We start from the raw sequence: 15084 nt of genomic DNA on the forward strand, positions 1-15084 counted from the left end.
GACATACTAAAACCCAGATCTGCCACTATACAAGACATATCAGCAGAAACTAGTATATTACGACTATTAAAATCTCTATGAGCTACTGCAGATTTTGTTTTATCTGAAAAAAATAAATTTACATAAAACATTTAATAACATTTCTATGTTTGAAAGATTAAAATCTGAGAGCTTTTCGGGAAGAGTATAGATATCATCGATATTTACAAGATCTATTTCTCCACCCAACGGACTAATCCATTTTGCCTGCTTACATGTACATGAATTCCAGTTCTGTAAATGCAAACTCAACATTGGTCCAAACTTATTTTGTTCAAATAAATTGCTTTGGGTTATATCAATTTCAACATACAGGTAGTAGATAATAATTACTATTAGGCATGGCATGGGTGTGATTAATGAGTTGATAACGCTTGTTACCATACCCTTGAATTGGAAAATGGGGGATGGGGGCGGGTACATCTATTATAGTTACTATCCAGAAAGAATAATCGTAGCCTGCCTCTTGCACACAACACAATGGCTTATATTCAGCCATGGTTTAAAATTCACTTTCCAAAAAAGATCATTTCGGGACTAACATATGGTACAATTTGATTTCAATAGATCGTTTGTGCGTAGGGGTCTATAACTTAGGGACACAACTAGAGTACCTTGAGTAAACCCACACAATTACGCAGATGACCCTACTCTTTGCCACATTCAAGTGTAGGATCGAAACCACACCACTTGAGTCAATGATAGACTTTATGATCAAAAGAGTGCATGTTAGACCACTCAGCCACCTAACCCCCACACACTTGTAAAATTTATTATATAGATTGCACTACTTACCTCCTTTTGTAATATCATTATGTAAATGAGCCAAGCCTCTGGTGAAAGATATACACATTTTACAAAGTGTCGGCCAATCTACAGTGTTGTGTTTCAGGTAACCGCTCAATGAGCCAATGGGAATGTAGTTAAATATAAGCATATACTGCATATTGCCCTCTTGGGACAAACGCTCATCTGATCCATAAAACTGTAGCAGATTTTCATGCTCCATAAAAGGCAATGAATAAATGCTGCGTTCATTTAAATAATGTTGTTTATAGTTAGCCGGGTAAATTTTAACGGCAACTTCTTGATCATTCAACAATCCTTTCCACACTTCACTATAACGGCCACGGTTTACATTACATGATAACTTCAAATCCTCTAAGGTAATGTTAGGTGGTGGGGCTGCTTCCATGATATTTAGCGAGTCCATGGAGACTCGTTTGGATGTTACTAACACACGATACAGAAAATAAACAACAATTGTAACCAAGGCAACTGAACAGACAGACACAAGGGATATTATGATAGTTCTTTCTCTGTAATTTTGGTCAAATTCAGGAAAAACTGAAGAAGAAAGAAAACAAAAATAATTGTTATGATATAAATGTAGAAATTGATTCTTAATTATTCATAAATTTCATAATTTGAGTCCAACAATGTTAATATCTTTTCTCATCAAAAAAGTTCTTCGGTGACAAACATTTGAAGACATCGATACTCTAATATTGAAGACAGGTGCTGTTTTTGGATAGGGTTGCTCATTCTTCTGTATTCCATTCACAAGCAATGAAAGTTGAAAATAAGGCCATAAAAACACAATATTCTGGTTCTCAGACAGTCCTTACCAAAAATCTGATACGGGGGCGGGTGTTGTGTTTTTATTTTGTCAAAGGACCACTACTGGGCTAAACATCACATTTCAAAGCACTACATTTATCTCCTCATGTTTTTTTGTAGAAATGTATGATTATCCAATATCATTTATGATTGTCAGCAACATTTATCAGGATTGTGTACTTGATAAATGAGCCTATGTCACATTTCTGGATTCATTCAAATTTTTTTATAGAGCTACTTTCTGTAACTGGGAGTAAAACATTTATGTGTGATACATAAGGAGATTGTTTTTTTTTTTTTTATATTATCAAGCCCTTCACGTAATACCCTGCATATTTCGTCATTATTGGCTACTGACCCAGCTGGGGACCTCTCAGATTCCTTGAAATAAAATATCATCACAAATACCAAGTCTCGCGCTTTCCAGCTAAAATGTATCCCTGTGATAACTGAGTTTCAAAGTTGAAGGTTCGTTCAATGTCAATGTTTGATTTGAGTGTGTTTGTGTCACAACCTTTGATTGGACAACGCTATTGTTCACATGTCTGTGGTAAAGGGGGATAACATTCCTTCAGACCAATCTAGCAACGGCTTGATGTTGTAAAATTCACGGTCGTTGCTTCAGGAACATGTATATTACCTGGAATAGCAGTAGTATGAAGACCAGGAACATAGACATCAGTAACGTTCTCATTACACATATTACTAGAACAACAGCAGAATTTAGATTCTTGAGAACTGTTGGATGGTGGGATTGGTTTAGGTTCTGTCTTAGAAAGACAATTAACATTTGTACATGCTTCTTCTCCTATCCAACACCCTGAAAAAATATAATGATTTAAATATAAATATAAGTATAGCATAAGTTTCTATATCTATCCCACAATGTATGTCAGGCTTGACTGCATCAGATAATTATGGTGAAAAGATAGGACTTGTTAAGAAGATTTTAAATATTTTATATGAATTAAAGAGGTTCTATCAATCCTACCAAGGCAATAAATATTCTGCCCAATTATTGAAAATCTTATTAGCACTAACCTATTTTGTATAAATGTTTGTTAAGACTCCTTGATGGGGTGGGGTAGAAAAACTATAGGTTCATTGTAATACGAATATTGAGGTGAATTAAGTCACGCAATATATCATATACCTGGGTATTGGTTTCATTGAACTTGAGTTTTAAAAGAACAAGGTTGGCAGTGAACATTGTTACAGCTTATTTTTATGATCTTGTTCGTATTTTGTCTAGAACAGACCTCAGTCTACACACTGCGAAATATTTTTGTACAAGTGATTAGTGACTGATGCAAATGTTGTTCTATGAGAGTTTAGAGCAAGCAATTACACACTTCTTGTCTTAATGAGATCCAAGTTTATCTACAGTCCTGATGCGCCATTTTAAGCAATAGGAATCACTTTCAAACTAAAATATTGTGAAAGTATAAATCAATCCAGAAATGGTTCAATTTGGTTTAGTATTTACAAATACTAAATTAAAATTAAAATTTCATCAATCTATGCTGCTTGAAAGTAACAAGACACTACCATCTTTTATTGTTTATAGCAAAGAAACCCGATGGGCCTAGTTTAAATCCGATTGAATCCAAGCCAGGAGATTATCTAATGTTGATATTTTGATTTTGTTCTTTCAATTAAACATGCATTATGCAAGAGCTAAATCTGCCCATTGCAGGTCTTTCTTTAGGCCTGAAATGTTATCTAAATTATCAATTAGACATTAATAACTTATCCACACCATAATAAACTCTCGATGTCAAGGCTAGCCTTTGATGTTGGCTGGATTAGATTCCTATATGCCGCTAACGGCCATTGATAATTAAATCAAAAAAAGTTGATAATCGAGACTATGCTGTTTATATTAATGATTTTAGTAATGATGACCGAGACTATTCAAAAATTTCACCCGCTTCTTTCTCGGCTCATAGTGGATCAATTTGACTGAAATTTTCAGCAAATTACCTTTACACTATCTAGTTTTTAACTATTATAGCGAGAACTGCCATCTCTTTATCTCATCTCCCATAATGTATCTTTAAACATACATTATGCAAGAGGTAAATCTGCCTATTGCAGGTCTTTCTTTAGGCCTGAAATGTTATATAAACTATGTCATCTTATGTGTCGGATTTTATACTGGATTTGAATCCGATCTGTTGCTCAACGCTCATAGATGATTAAATCCAAAAATGGATAATCAAGACTATGTACCGACTTTAGTAATGATCGAGGCTAGGCTTAAAATTTAAAAGCTAATATCTCAGAGTGGAGCAATTAGACTGAAATTTTCAACATATTCTATTTATATTATCTATTTTTTAACTATTATAGCGAGAACAGTCAACTCCTTACCTTATCTCCCATAATGCCTCTTTAAATGTTAATTTATCAATCTGATAATTAAGCTGTGAGAAATTTGATATTTTAGCAAAAATGCAAATGGCACATCCAGAGTTTAATTATGAGACCATTGATCAAAATACACATATTTACAAACACATACAACTATAGTTACAGAAATCACAAAGCCATTCACAAGTACAGAAAACAGATAAGACAAGTGGATCAAGGTAAGAGGGCAATTCTTAACAAATTCCTCATCCATAAACATCATTTAAATAATGGTGTTGGCTTTTAACAGCCTCCTTATTCAGCCTATAAATAAAGCCTGTCTGCCAAGAAGTGATTATGGTGTCTAACACAATCGTGATAATAAAGGTGAGAGAGGCAGTGAGAGGCCATGATATAACATCATCCACCTGTAACCAGTCACAATATTATAATATAAATATATCAGGCACATGTTGCCAAAATTGTATCAGGTTCTACAAGCACCATGAATTGTTTACATGAAACAGTCATATACATGTATTATATTCCAATAAAATAATACAGACTCCAGATTCCCACGCATTGCTGCATGGCCTAGAGGGAAACACCAGATCTGGCATTTTATTCCTGCTTGTCATTATAGAGATGGAATTGTTAAAATGAAATTTAAAAAAAAAATAAAATAGATTTTCTTTTTCTATAAATACACTTAGGGACAACTAAACATATTCACAGAATGTTTCGGGGAATCAATTTTCTCTATATTATCAAGTTTATCCATTGATGTAAGGCACCATAATGTCTAGATTTCTGACGATGAAAATCAATGATCTAATTCAGAAAAGTTATTCTTAACCTTCTCATTTGTTTTGGAAGTAATAAATATAGTGATGCGTAATCAAACTCAAAGTCCATAGATACAAAAACACAAATTAGTATACGTGGACTTTGATATCTTAACGAATTGTGTCAATGAGATGAACAATAACAATGGGAGTATGCCATTTGGCATTTGGGGGAGGGGGGGGAGAGAAAGAAAGAGAGTTTAATATTCAGCCAAAACAACTATTTCATTTGGGATCTAAATTGTATCATCTTTATCAATAATTCGTCTATGCACAAATCTTTAGAAGTAGGAGGAAACCTGGGGAATACCCACAAGGTTTGGAAGGCGGCCCTGATTGTTACATACAATAGTGGTATTGAAACCACAGGATTTATGATCTAAAAGTGTATCATATCTAGACCACTTGTCCATCCACTCTTCCTCCCCTCCCCATCCCCTTTTGGTCTGATCAAGCATCAAATGTACTCTCGTGGAATTTCTTGATAGGCATTTAATATTATGTTACATATTATATGCCTGCCTCAGATTGGCTAAATATTAATTTCATGAAATATTAATGCTTTAGTAGGCTACATTACTGCTTGACTTATTGACTTAAGCCATAAAATCCACTTTTGAAACTTAAAAGATAAAACAAATTTAAACATGCATTATTTAAGAGCTGTCTATCGCAGGTCTTTCTTTAGGTCTGAAATGTTATCTAAATTATTAGTTAGACATTAATTAACTTATCCAGACCATAATCAACTCTCGACATTTATTGGATTGGGTTCCTATTTGCTGTTCAACTTCGATTCATGATTTAATCATGAACTGGATAATCGAGACTATGTTTTTTATCGTACCGACTTTAGTAATGATGATCGAGGCTAGGCCGAAAATTCAATCGCTAAAATCTTGGTTTAGAGTGGATCAATTTGACTGAAATTTTCAGCAAATTCCCTTTACATTATCTAGTGTTTAACTATTATAGTGAGAACTGCCAGCTCTTTATCTTATCTCCCATAATGTATCTTTGAGTTAGGTGTGAATTTGACCTTATAATCAATGAGAGAAAATATATTAGAGAGAGAGAGAGAGAGAGAGAGAGAGAGAGAGAGAGAGAGAGAAATGGGGTTTAACTACACCCAACACAAACTAGGTCATTTTGAGACTAACATATGGTTCAATTTTATTTTCTTTAGCAGTGGGAGGAAACCGGAGAACCCAGAGCAAACCCATGAGGTTGGACAGGCGACCCTCTCTTTGTCACCTACAACCAGGGGGAAAATACATAAGGTAAATATCATTTTTATTAGATGGTGCGATTACACAATGTTCAGTAAATCTAACCAGGACAATAATGATTATAACTAGGGGGTTGTATGTCTTGTAGTAAATATCACAACTATCACGTATCCCTTTAAAAGACGGTAGTAGTTGTTATAGAATTATAGTCTGCTACGCAATACAAATAAAGACAAGTCAAGAAATTTGAAACCCTGGGGGACCGCAGTGTTAGACATACTTCTGCTTTCTTTTTCTATAATTAGTATTGTTGGTATTATCACTCCGGTTCCGCGAGTCTGTGTTCAACATTTAAACCAACTTTCTAGACAATAAGGCGTCTTTCTACATTAAGATTTATATAACATCTTTCTAATCCATCAGATTTTATAATAATGCCTTTTAAATAATTATTCAATGCCAAAAGACCCATACATTGTTCAAGGATAACAGCAACTTCAAATTCTTTTTTTTTAAAAATAAGATTAAGAGATTCAAATGTTATATTTCCAACCAACAGAAAATATCAATAAGCAACATATCTATGCAAATATCATTGAGCATAAGTAATTCAATTAAATGAAATGAAATGGGGTTTAACGTCCTACTGTTCTGCTCCGATTGGGCTAAGGAAGGCTGGCATACGCCATACAGTGTGCTATGAGGGAAATTTTGCCTGGACAGTGATGCTAAGGCCTACTCTTACATCAAATTCCACTGCCAAGGGATCTTTTACGTGCATGCCAATGTGTACACACAAGTTTGTTTTTCGTACCATCTATATGACTAGACAGCTGTCTTTGTCAGGCCCTCCTCCGTCCTGAACCACTGACAAGGGGTAACCAGACCAGAAAATTAAAAATAAAATAAAAAATAATTAAATTAAAACAAATAAGAGTGGATTAGAGGTGTAGTTATATGCAGGTACAAATGTCATTTAAATTCATCTATGTATGAATGACTAGCTAGGGAACCTGTTTAAACCTATAGTGAAATGTGCGGTTTTAAATTTAGTACTAATCAATTTCAAATTTACATGACAGGTGCACAATGAACCAAGATTTTTTGGGGATTTTTTTTTTTCCAACTCGAAAATTATGGCAAGAAGGCAAACAATATAGTATTTGTAAATGCTTCGTAACCAAAAATAACAAGTCTAATTTTCTTATGACAACTTTCAATTTGCCATTAGGCAATTTTATTTGTTTATTATTTTGTTCAGCAATTATATGTAAATAGAGCACTGCTACGGCTAACAACATATTAACAATCTTCCTCACAATGTTTTTTTTTCTGATTCTTGCACAAGGCGCCACAAAAATCAACTTTAGCATTTATGATATTTAGGCAATGCTTATGGCTATAATTTAGATTTGAAATTCCGATGACAAGCCTGCTGAATCAGGTTTCCTTTATTTCTTCTTAAATTACTTTCCATAAATAACCACGACATTTGATAAAAAAAAAAGTGAAAGAGCATGACATAATTTTAGACATCTTGAAAAGTTCAACTTTAATACAGGGCTTCTGCAGAGCGAGTGAAACCTATGAGGAGAGTACATATTATTTAAAGGGAAGAAATGATAAAATGACACGAGTCTTGTGTTTTAAAACCAGATGAATAGACACGATGGAACTCTAAAATTACCATGACAGGTTGACCCAACTCCTATAATTCATTCCAATGTTTACATCACAGCAGCCAAAAACAAATTATCACATGAAACAAATCGCAGCAAATCAAAATTCCCAGCTAGCTTTGTAAATGGGTGTCATGTGAGTGGAACTGGCTATACAGATAAGATGAGGGTATACATTTCTATCAGTTTTTTTATGTCAATTTCAGGTTCCAAACTGTTGACAGACGCACTAAAAAACAGCCGTTTTCCACAACATAGTCTAAATAATATTTACATACAGTCGCACAAATTGCGATAAGTCTAGCAATCAGTGTGATTTTTTCAACTTCAACAATGAGCTCTTTCATGGAAACTTAGCCGAGTTGTCAGTTGAGTTTTTATCCGATTATTATCTTAAAACCAAATTTACTGCATCATATAAGTTATTTTCATAAGCAGCGTGTTACTGTACTTAAGGATTAAATGTTATCAGGGCTTCACAGGGGAATAACATCCACGCAACACTGACATCAGACACTGAGTTATTCTTAGATATGTTTAAATAGTAGATTAATAATAAACAAACTCAGGGTTGTGAATTTATAAGGAGGTGACGGCAGACAGGGCTTGGGCCTTGGGTGTTCTTGTTTTGCTTTCTTTTATTGTGCTCGAAAAACAAAATTATTCTATGAATTAAATATTTTAATATGGCCTTTCATCAGTAAGGCGTAACATTTGTCTCATTCGTTGTTTATGTAACTGTCTAGAGAATTTGCATAATATGCTTATTAAACAGATTTATGTATCAAAATTTTAACCAAGCCTCCAATTCAAAAAACAAAAAACAATTACTCTGTCAACTTCTGATTATTTGATACTTAAATAAATACATGTTTGGTATCACATCAAATCAAGATAATACAAGTGCAGACCAATGAGTTCCCATAACTGGAGCTCTTGAATATAGTGTTTACTTTTTCGCGATATGTATCGACATGGATCGTAGAACTTTTAAACAGTGGTTGAAACATGTCACATGTACACCACAAAGTGTCAAGGCCATGAAGTTATTGTAAAGTGGAAAACAGAGTTGGGTGTTTCCTTTACTAAAGAAATATAATGAGGTGGTAATTTTATCGTGTATACTTAATAAGTCAAAAGAACAGGAAAAACTACAATAAGAACCTCTGCTTCTCTATCCGGTTGAAAGCCTTTTATACGGCTATCTAATTACCGTTCAACAATGGAGGTAATTAGTCATATTGCACTTTAGAATTTCGCATTATGAACAAAAAAAAAAAAAACCCAATGTAAATGGCTTTACAAATCTTGTCTATAATTTTCATTATTAATAAACCAAAGAAAAACATAAATATTGAATTTATGGTACTCCATAAACTCACTCAATTAAAATCAAAGAAATATGGATAAAGTAATTGGCGGAGGACCATAAGGTTAAAATATAATGCTAATCTTAAAGAGATCCATATACACTGCAATCTTGTTTTACCGAGACCCATACAAATATTTTACCATTATATACAACAGCTCTACTACAACAATCATGTATTGAGGTCCAGTGTTGGCAGACCAATAGGAAAGTGTGAGCAGCCCTGAATACCGTTATCCATTTTGATCTACCACTGCTGCCTTAAATATTCATGAATCCTGCCATATCTATGTCACGGCAGGCTAAGTTAGTAAGGCACTGATCGTTAACATGGAGATCTGCATTTGATCCTGATGTTAGCCTGATAAGGAACAGTGTCTAGTTGTACGGATGGCACAAAAAACATCCTGTGTACACATTGGCGTGCACGTAAAAGCACCTTTCACAGTTTGAATTTGGAATAAGAGTAGGACTTAACACTGCTGTCCAGCAAATTTTTTACTATATCATACTGTATGCTATATGGCCATCTTGATTAGTCTGGTCAGAGCAGAACAGTAGGTCGTTAAACCCTATTTTATTTCAATGAAAATCTTAGCTAGGTCAATGTTTGCCTAATTGTACAGATGTTTAGCAATGATAATTAAAGTTAATTGACACATACACCAGTTGGTGGTAGTCAATAAGATCTGTTATGACGATTAAAACTGAAAACAAGTTTTCAAACAATAAGCTGACTATCCTAGATCACAAGAAAATCTACATTAAAAAAAATTGCATTGCAACCTTAATTTGTTTGAAGATTTATAGATGTCTAGGAAAGATTTTCTTCTGCTATATCCATAACTAAATCAATTTAATATTATCACCATCTGTAATTTCTCCATATTTTTTTTCAGGCAATTTTATTCATATTATCTGGATATACAAAACAACACGGTTCTTTGTTTCGTGCATCATATTCATGGCTTTATATTAATATTCAACTTAATGCGAGTGAAAACATTTTGAGCTGTATGCTGGTCTACTGATGTTTCTTTGAAGTCATATTTTAATGAAATATTGATAAGCCAAATTTTGGTAGCCGTCCAGCAGCAGGTTGAAACACCTCATGTGAATTATGGCAAGTAGTTTAATTCTTATACATAAACAGTAACAAACAATAAATGTATAATTCAAATTGGGTTAAGTCAAAATCACTCTGAAGTACAAAGAGAGATGTGTATTAAATTTTCAAAATTGGCCAGAAACCAACCGAAAATGACGTCACAGAAATTTTTTCAACAATTATATTCAGCGAACAATATCACCTCAAGAAAATTACTAGATGATTAGACAGAAAAATGTCTTATTGTGATACACCAATTTAAAGATCCTTTGGAGTTCATTATTTCCAGAGAAGAAAACCCCACCCACTTAATAGTCCCTTTACTCGACTTCCTGATATGTCGACATTTTCATGAAAGCTAAAGTACAAATTCCATTTCAAACATTTATGGCATATTTTCTTGTATAAATATACATATTAACAATAATTTACACACAAACTAGCCATTAGAGTAAGTTCTAATCAACATTCCTGTACAAGATTTTAATTTCGTTAGCCTTCAAAAATATTTATGTATTTTACTTCGATCTACTTTGGTAATGGTTCTAAAATCTACAGAGATTTTACTGATAATTTCTAATCATCGTCATCATCATCATCAGCAGCCGCTTAATGTATCACCTGACATCATTGAAAAACATCCTTTTTATTTTTGATTTAATTGACAGACTGCTTTTAATTTTTAATATTGGGTGTTTGATTGGGTTTATTTTCAGTTTATGGCAACATAATTACAAGGAATGAAAATAATTACTGTTTATATAATGAGTAAAATCAGTTTCTGTTTATGCTTTAAAAATGCTACTCTAAATACATCCTTGCATCTGCCATAATTGAAAAACTGATCATTTTTCTACTTTAATAAGCCTGGGAAAGCTGCAAATTACATAATTAGTTTTTACTAAAATAATGAAGCCATATTTTGCTGGTAAAGTAGGAAGAGAAGGATGTCTTGAAATAATTTTCTTAATTAAACATGTTCTAGGTTCCGTAATTATAAAGATATATATCAGCCTGAATGTTAGATAAATTAGTTCACACGAAAGAAACGACTATTGGGGGAAAACTCTTTATAGATTATTTTAATGTCATATAATAATGGCATTCCATTTTTCTCTGACTTTGTTTCCTATTCTCAGTGGCGCCAGTCAGGAGGCCTGGAAAGAAAATGTGTTTAATTGTTGGGATGGAATGAAAAACTGATAAGTCTTGAGTATATGGTTCGCAAAATTCTAAAGAGAGAGAGAAATGGGGTAATTTCGGGATTAACGTATGGTTCAATTTTATTTCAATAATTGGCTTGAACAGTGGGAGGGAATCCGAGGATTCGAAGAAAACCCACAATGTTACACAGGCGACCCTATTCAGGTCAAGTACAAGCGTTGAACCGAAACCATGCCACTAGATTCAAGGACGGATCTTATGATTTCACGTACACGCGTAAAACCACTACACCATCCACTTCCCCCTAACATGTTAAAGATACCCGGACATAGTTTGAAGGCTTTAGCAATGGTGGCAAGGTACAATTTGCCTGATAACACATTGCATGGCTTTAGCTTATGCCTGTCTTCATTGGCTTTGGTGCAGGTAAGTAATGTGTGTGCATCACTGCGAGGATAGTGTATTATCAACTTGGCACCAATGACGAGTTGCCAAATTTCAAACAAATTTGCTCTTTGGCAACAAAGAATTCTCGTTACTGTGAAAACCCCATTTCATTTCATTCTATTTTATGGATATTTCACTTTATATTATATCTAATTCACATGACTCATAGATTTAACAACAAATACAAAGGGATCATGCCACAATCATGGGTCCAGTTTATTGGTTGTAATTACATGCAAGAAGGTTACAAATGGTCCACACTTGTGCTCCTCTTTCATATCTGAGGTTTAACTTGAAATTTACTGAGTAACCTGACTAGGACACAAATCATCATTTTAAATGAATTCCAGCTATAGATCATTTTAAGGGAATTGGAAAATCAAGGGAGATAACTAGATTCAGACAGGTAATTCTCTCGGCCTATAACATTTTCGTCAATAATCCGATGATCTTAATTTTCATAATCACAACGAGAGCAACAATCATCTGACATTAAAAGGGTTTGATCAAATCAATTTTTTCCATGCCAGTTCAAAGGAATATGTAGACTTAAGTCAGTTTTGTAGGTGATTTATCTAATTTCTGTCTGTTTACCATTTAAATATTAATCCTTGTAGAATACTTAAACATACATATGCAAGAGCTAAATCTGCCTATTGCAGGACTTTCTTTAGGCCTGAAATGTTATCTAAATTATTAATTAGACATTAATTAACTTATCCAGACCATAATCAACCCTCGATGGCATCGCTAGGCTGCGATGTTTATTGGATTAAGTTCCGATTTGCTGTTCCACTTCCATTCATAATTAAATCATGAAATGGATAATCGAGACTATGTTTTTTATCCTACCGACTTCAGTAATGACGATCGACGCTAGCCGAAAATTCAATCGCTAAAATCTCGGTTCATAGTGGATCAATTTGACTGAGATTTTCAGCAAATTCCCGTTACAGTATCTAGTTTTCAACTATTGTAGTGAAAACTGCCAGCTCTTTATCTAATCTCCCATAATGTATCTTTAAATTCAAGCAATCTTCTTAGACTCTCTACCAAAATATTGCCCCGCAAAAGGAAGGTAAGAAGAACAGGCGAAAAGAAAGACTAGATTTGAAATAAGGGGAAATAATTACCAATCCTAGTTCATTTGTTTGTCATAGTGAAATTCGATAGATATGTAAGAAAAAAGAGGAAGGCGGGGGTAGAATGGTCTAACAGCTGGACTTCAGATCATAAGGTCTGTCATTGAGTCAATTGGTGTGGTTTTGATCCCAAGCTTATATGTGACAAGGAAGGATTAGAGTTGCCTGCTCGGCCTCATGTGTTTTCTCTGGTTTCCTCCAACTGTTAAAGCCCCCTCCGCGCATGCGAATTATCGAAATGTATTGTACATATAACCAGGTATGGGTCAAATGTGGACTTTAAAACTCAATTTTCTATACAAAGTATAAACCAGAATATATAACTGACACCATAACAGCAGGAAACTATAATTGATTTTTTTTACCCCATAAACAATTGCATGACCAATGTTAATGTGACCTCTTAAGAAAATCCATAGCTTATGAATTTAATATACAAAAGTGAATTCCCAAGAGTTGGTATAAAAGTTTAAAACGTACCATGCTTGTGATTTACTGTAAGTAAACGATACACGGAACAATCGATTTTTTTTTCATTATTAACCTTTTCACATGGCGATTTGTACTTTTGCATTATTTAAGACAAGTTAATGCCTTTAGAGAGAATATAATTATTAAATAATCAATATTTGATAGACTATAGCTGCTTAATGCTAGACAGACATATTTCAAGTGTTATATAGACCTATTCTTGTCAATGACATTATGTAGTATGTGAATAGTGGTAGCAGCTATATAGATGTCAAGGATAAGGCTAGCCAGACGTATTGATCAATCTTTTATGAAGTTTCAGGTCACACAAGGCAAATTCCATCCAGACAGTCTTGCAAAATAAATGTAGAAAATGGAAACGTCACTGGATACTCTTATATATTCAATACATTGTAAACAGACATCCCAGTCTTCTCTTTCTATTTCATGAGCATACTAAATTTCAATTTCTAATCAGAGAAACTAAAAATACATCTTTGGCAGGATTTTTCAATTTGTGAACAGAGAGTAAATCATGTTCTAGACTGATTCTAATTAAAAGAAGAAATGCTTTAATAATCTTACATGAAGATGTGTTACCATTTAACTTAAAGGCCATATTTATTCTCTGTGCCATCTTTTAACAGAAAATAGCAAAGGTCTTCTCAAGTCTTACATTTATATAAACACATACTTGAAATATAAAGCAGAAAAATCCACTCAAAAAATAAATATATTTTTTATCTTAAATATAAGAATGATTGAATGTTCTTGGTGTGGCCTGGTAACATAGAACTTACAAAAAACATATAATGAATCATAGAAAATTCTGAACAATGTGAATTCTTCATATAAAGGATAATTGGTTCTAGTGTTCTAAAAAGAGCAAGCCAGTCCTGTGTCATTCAAGACAAAATGAAATTGGGTTTAATGTCCTACGTTTCTGTACCAAGTAAATGGATTAATGAAGACAGGCATATGTCAAGCATTGTGCCAAGAGGCAAATTTTGCCAGGACAGCAGCGTTATGACCTACTCTCTTATTTTGAATTTGTAACTCATCTGAACAACTTTACAACTTTATGCTTTACCTTGCCAAGGCCCTTCATCCTCCATCACTGACTAGTTGAAACTATGGCAGAAAATCCTGAGGAACTTTCTCAGCCAATGCCGGTAGCAAACCAGGCCTGGTTACTGAGCAAGCACCTTACCCACTAAGCCACTACAGCTCCCTCTGATACAAGGCACCAGTCATAAGTTATAGTTAAATATCAGGGGCCTGTTTCACGAAATTTTAACTAAGATCAAATCCAAATTTTAGAAATTTGATTGGATAATATTAAACTCCTTTTATTGCTTAACCAATCAAAATTGAAGTATCTACTAAAATTTGGATTTTATCTTTACTTAAGATTTCGAGAAACAGGGCCCAGAACATTGTGACAAATATATTTAATCTATACACAAATCCCATATACAAGGTGAATGCAAATGGGATTTAACGTCCTACTGTTCTACACTGACTAGACTAATGAAGATGAGCAGGTGCCAAACAGTGTGTGATGAGGGAAGTTTTGCCCAGACTGTAGTTACTTTAGTAATGTAAATTGTATCGACTCT

The 15084-nt window shown here is 33.8% G+C and overlaps 1 protein-coding gene across 1 annotated transcript in view; it reads right to left on the reverse strand.

Moving 5' to 3' along the window:
• Positions 1-826: 826 nt before the first annotated feature.
• The window catches only part of LOC126821539 (bone morphogenetic protein receptor type-2), a 35410-nt gene continuing 21152 nt past the window's right edge, over positions 827-15084 (reverse strand). Inside the window, exons 3-4 of the mRNA XM_050549986.1 lie at positions 2300-2479; positions 827-1386 (exon numbers count right to left, since the gene is read on the reverse strand). Of these exons, the coding sequence (XP_050405943.1) occupies positions 827-1386; positions 2300-2479 (740 nt within the window). The remainder of the gene's footprint in view (positions 1387-2299; positions 2480-15084) is intronic.

This window comes from Patella vulgata, chromosome 5, assembly GCF_932274485.2.
Source record: "Patella vulgata chromosome 5, xgPatVulg1.2, whole genome shotgun sequence".
NCBI lineage: Eukaryota > Metazoa > Mollusca > Gastropoda > Patellidae > Patella > Patella vulgata.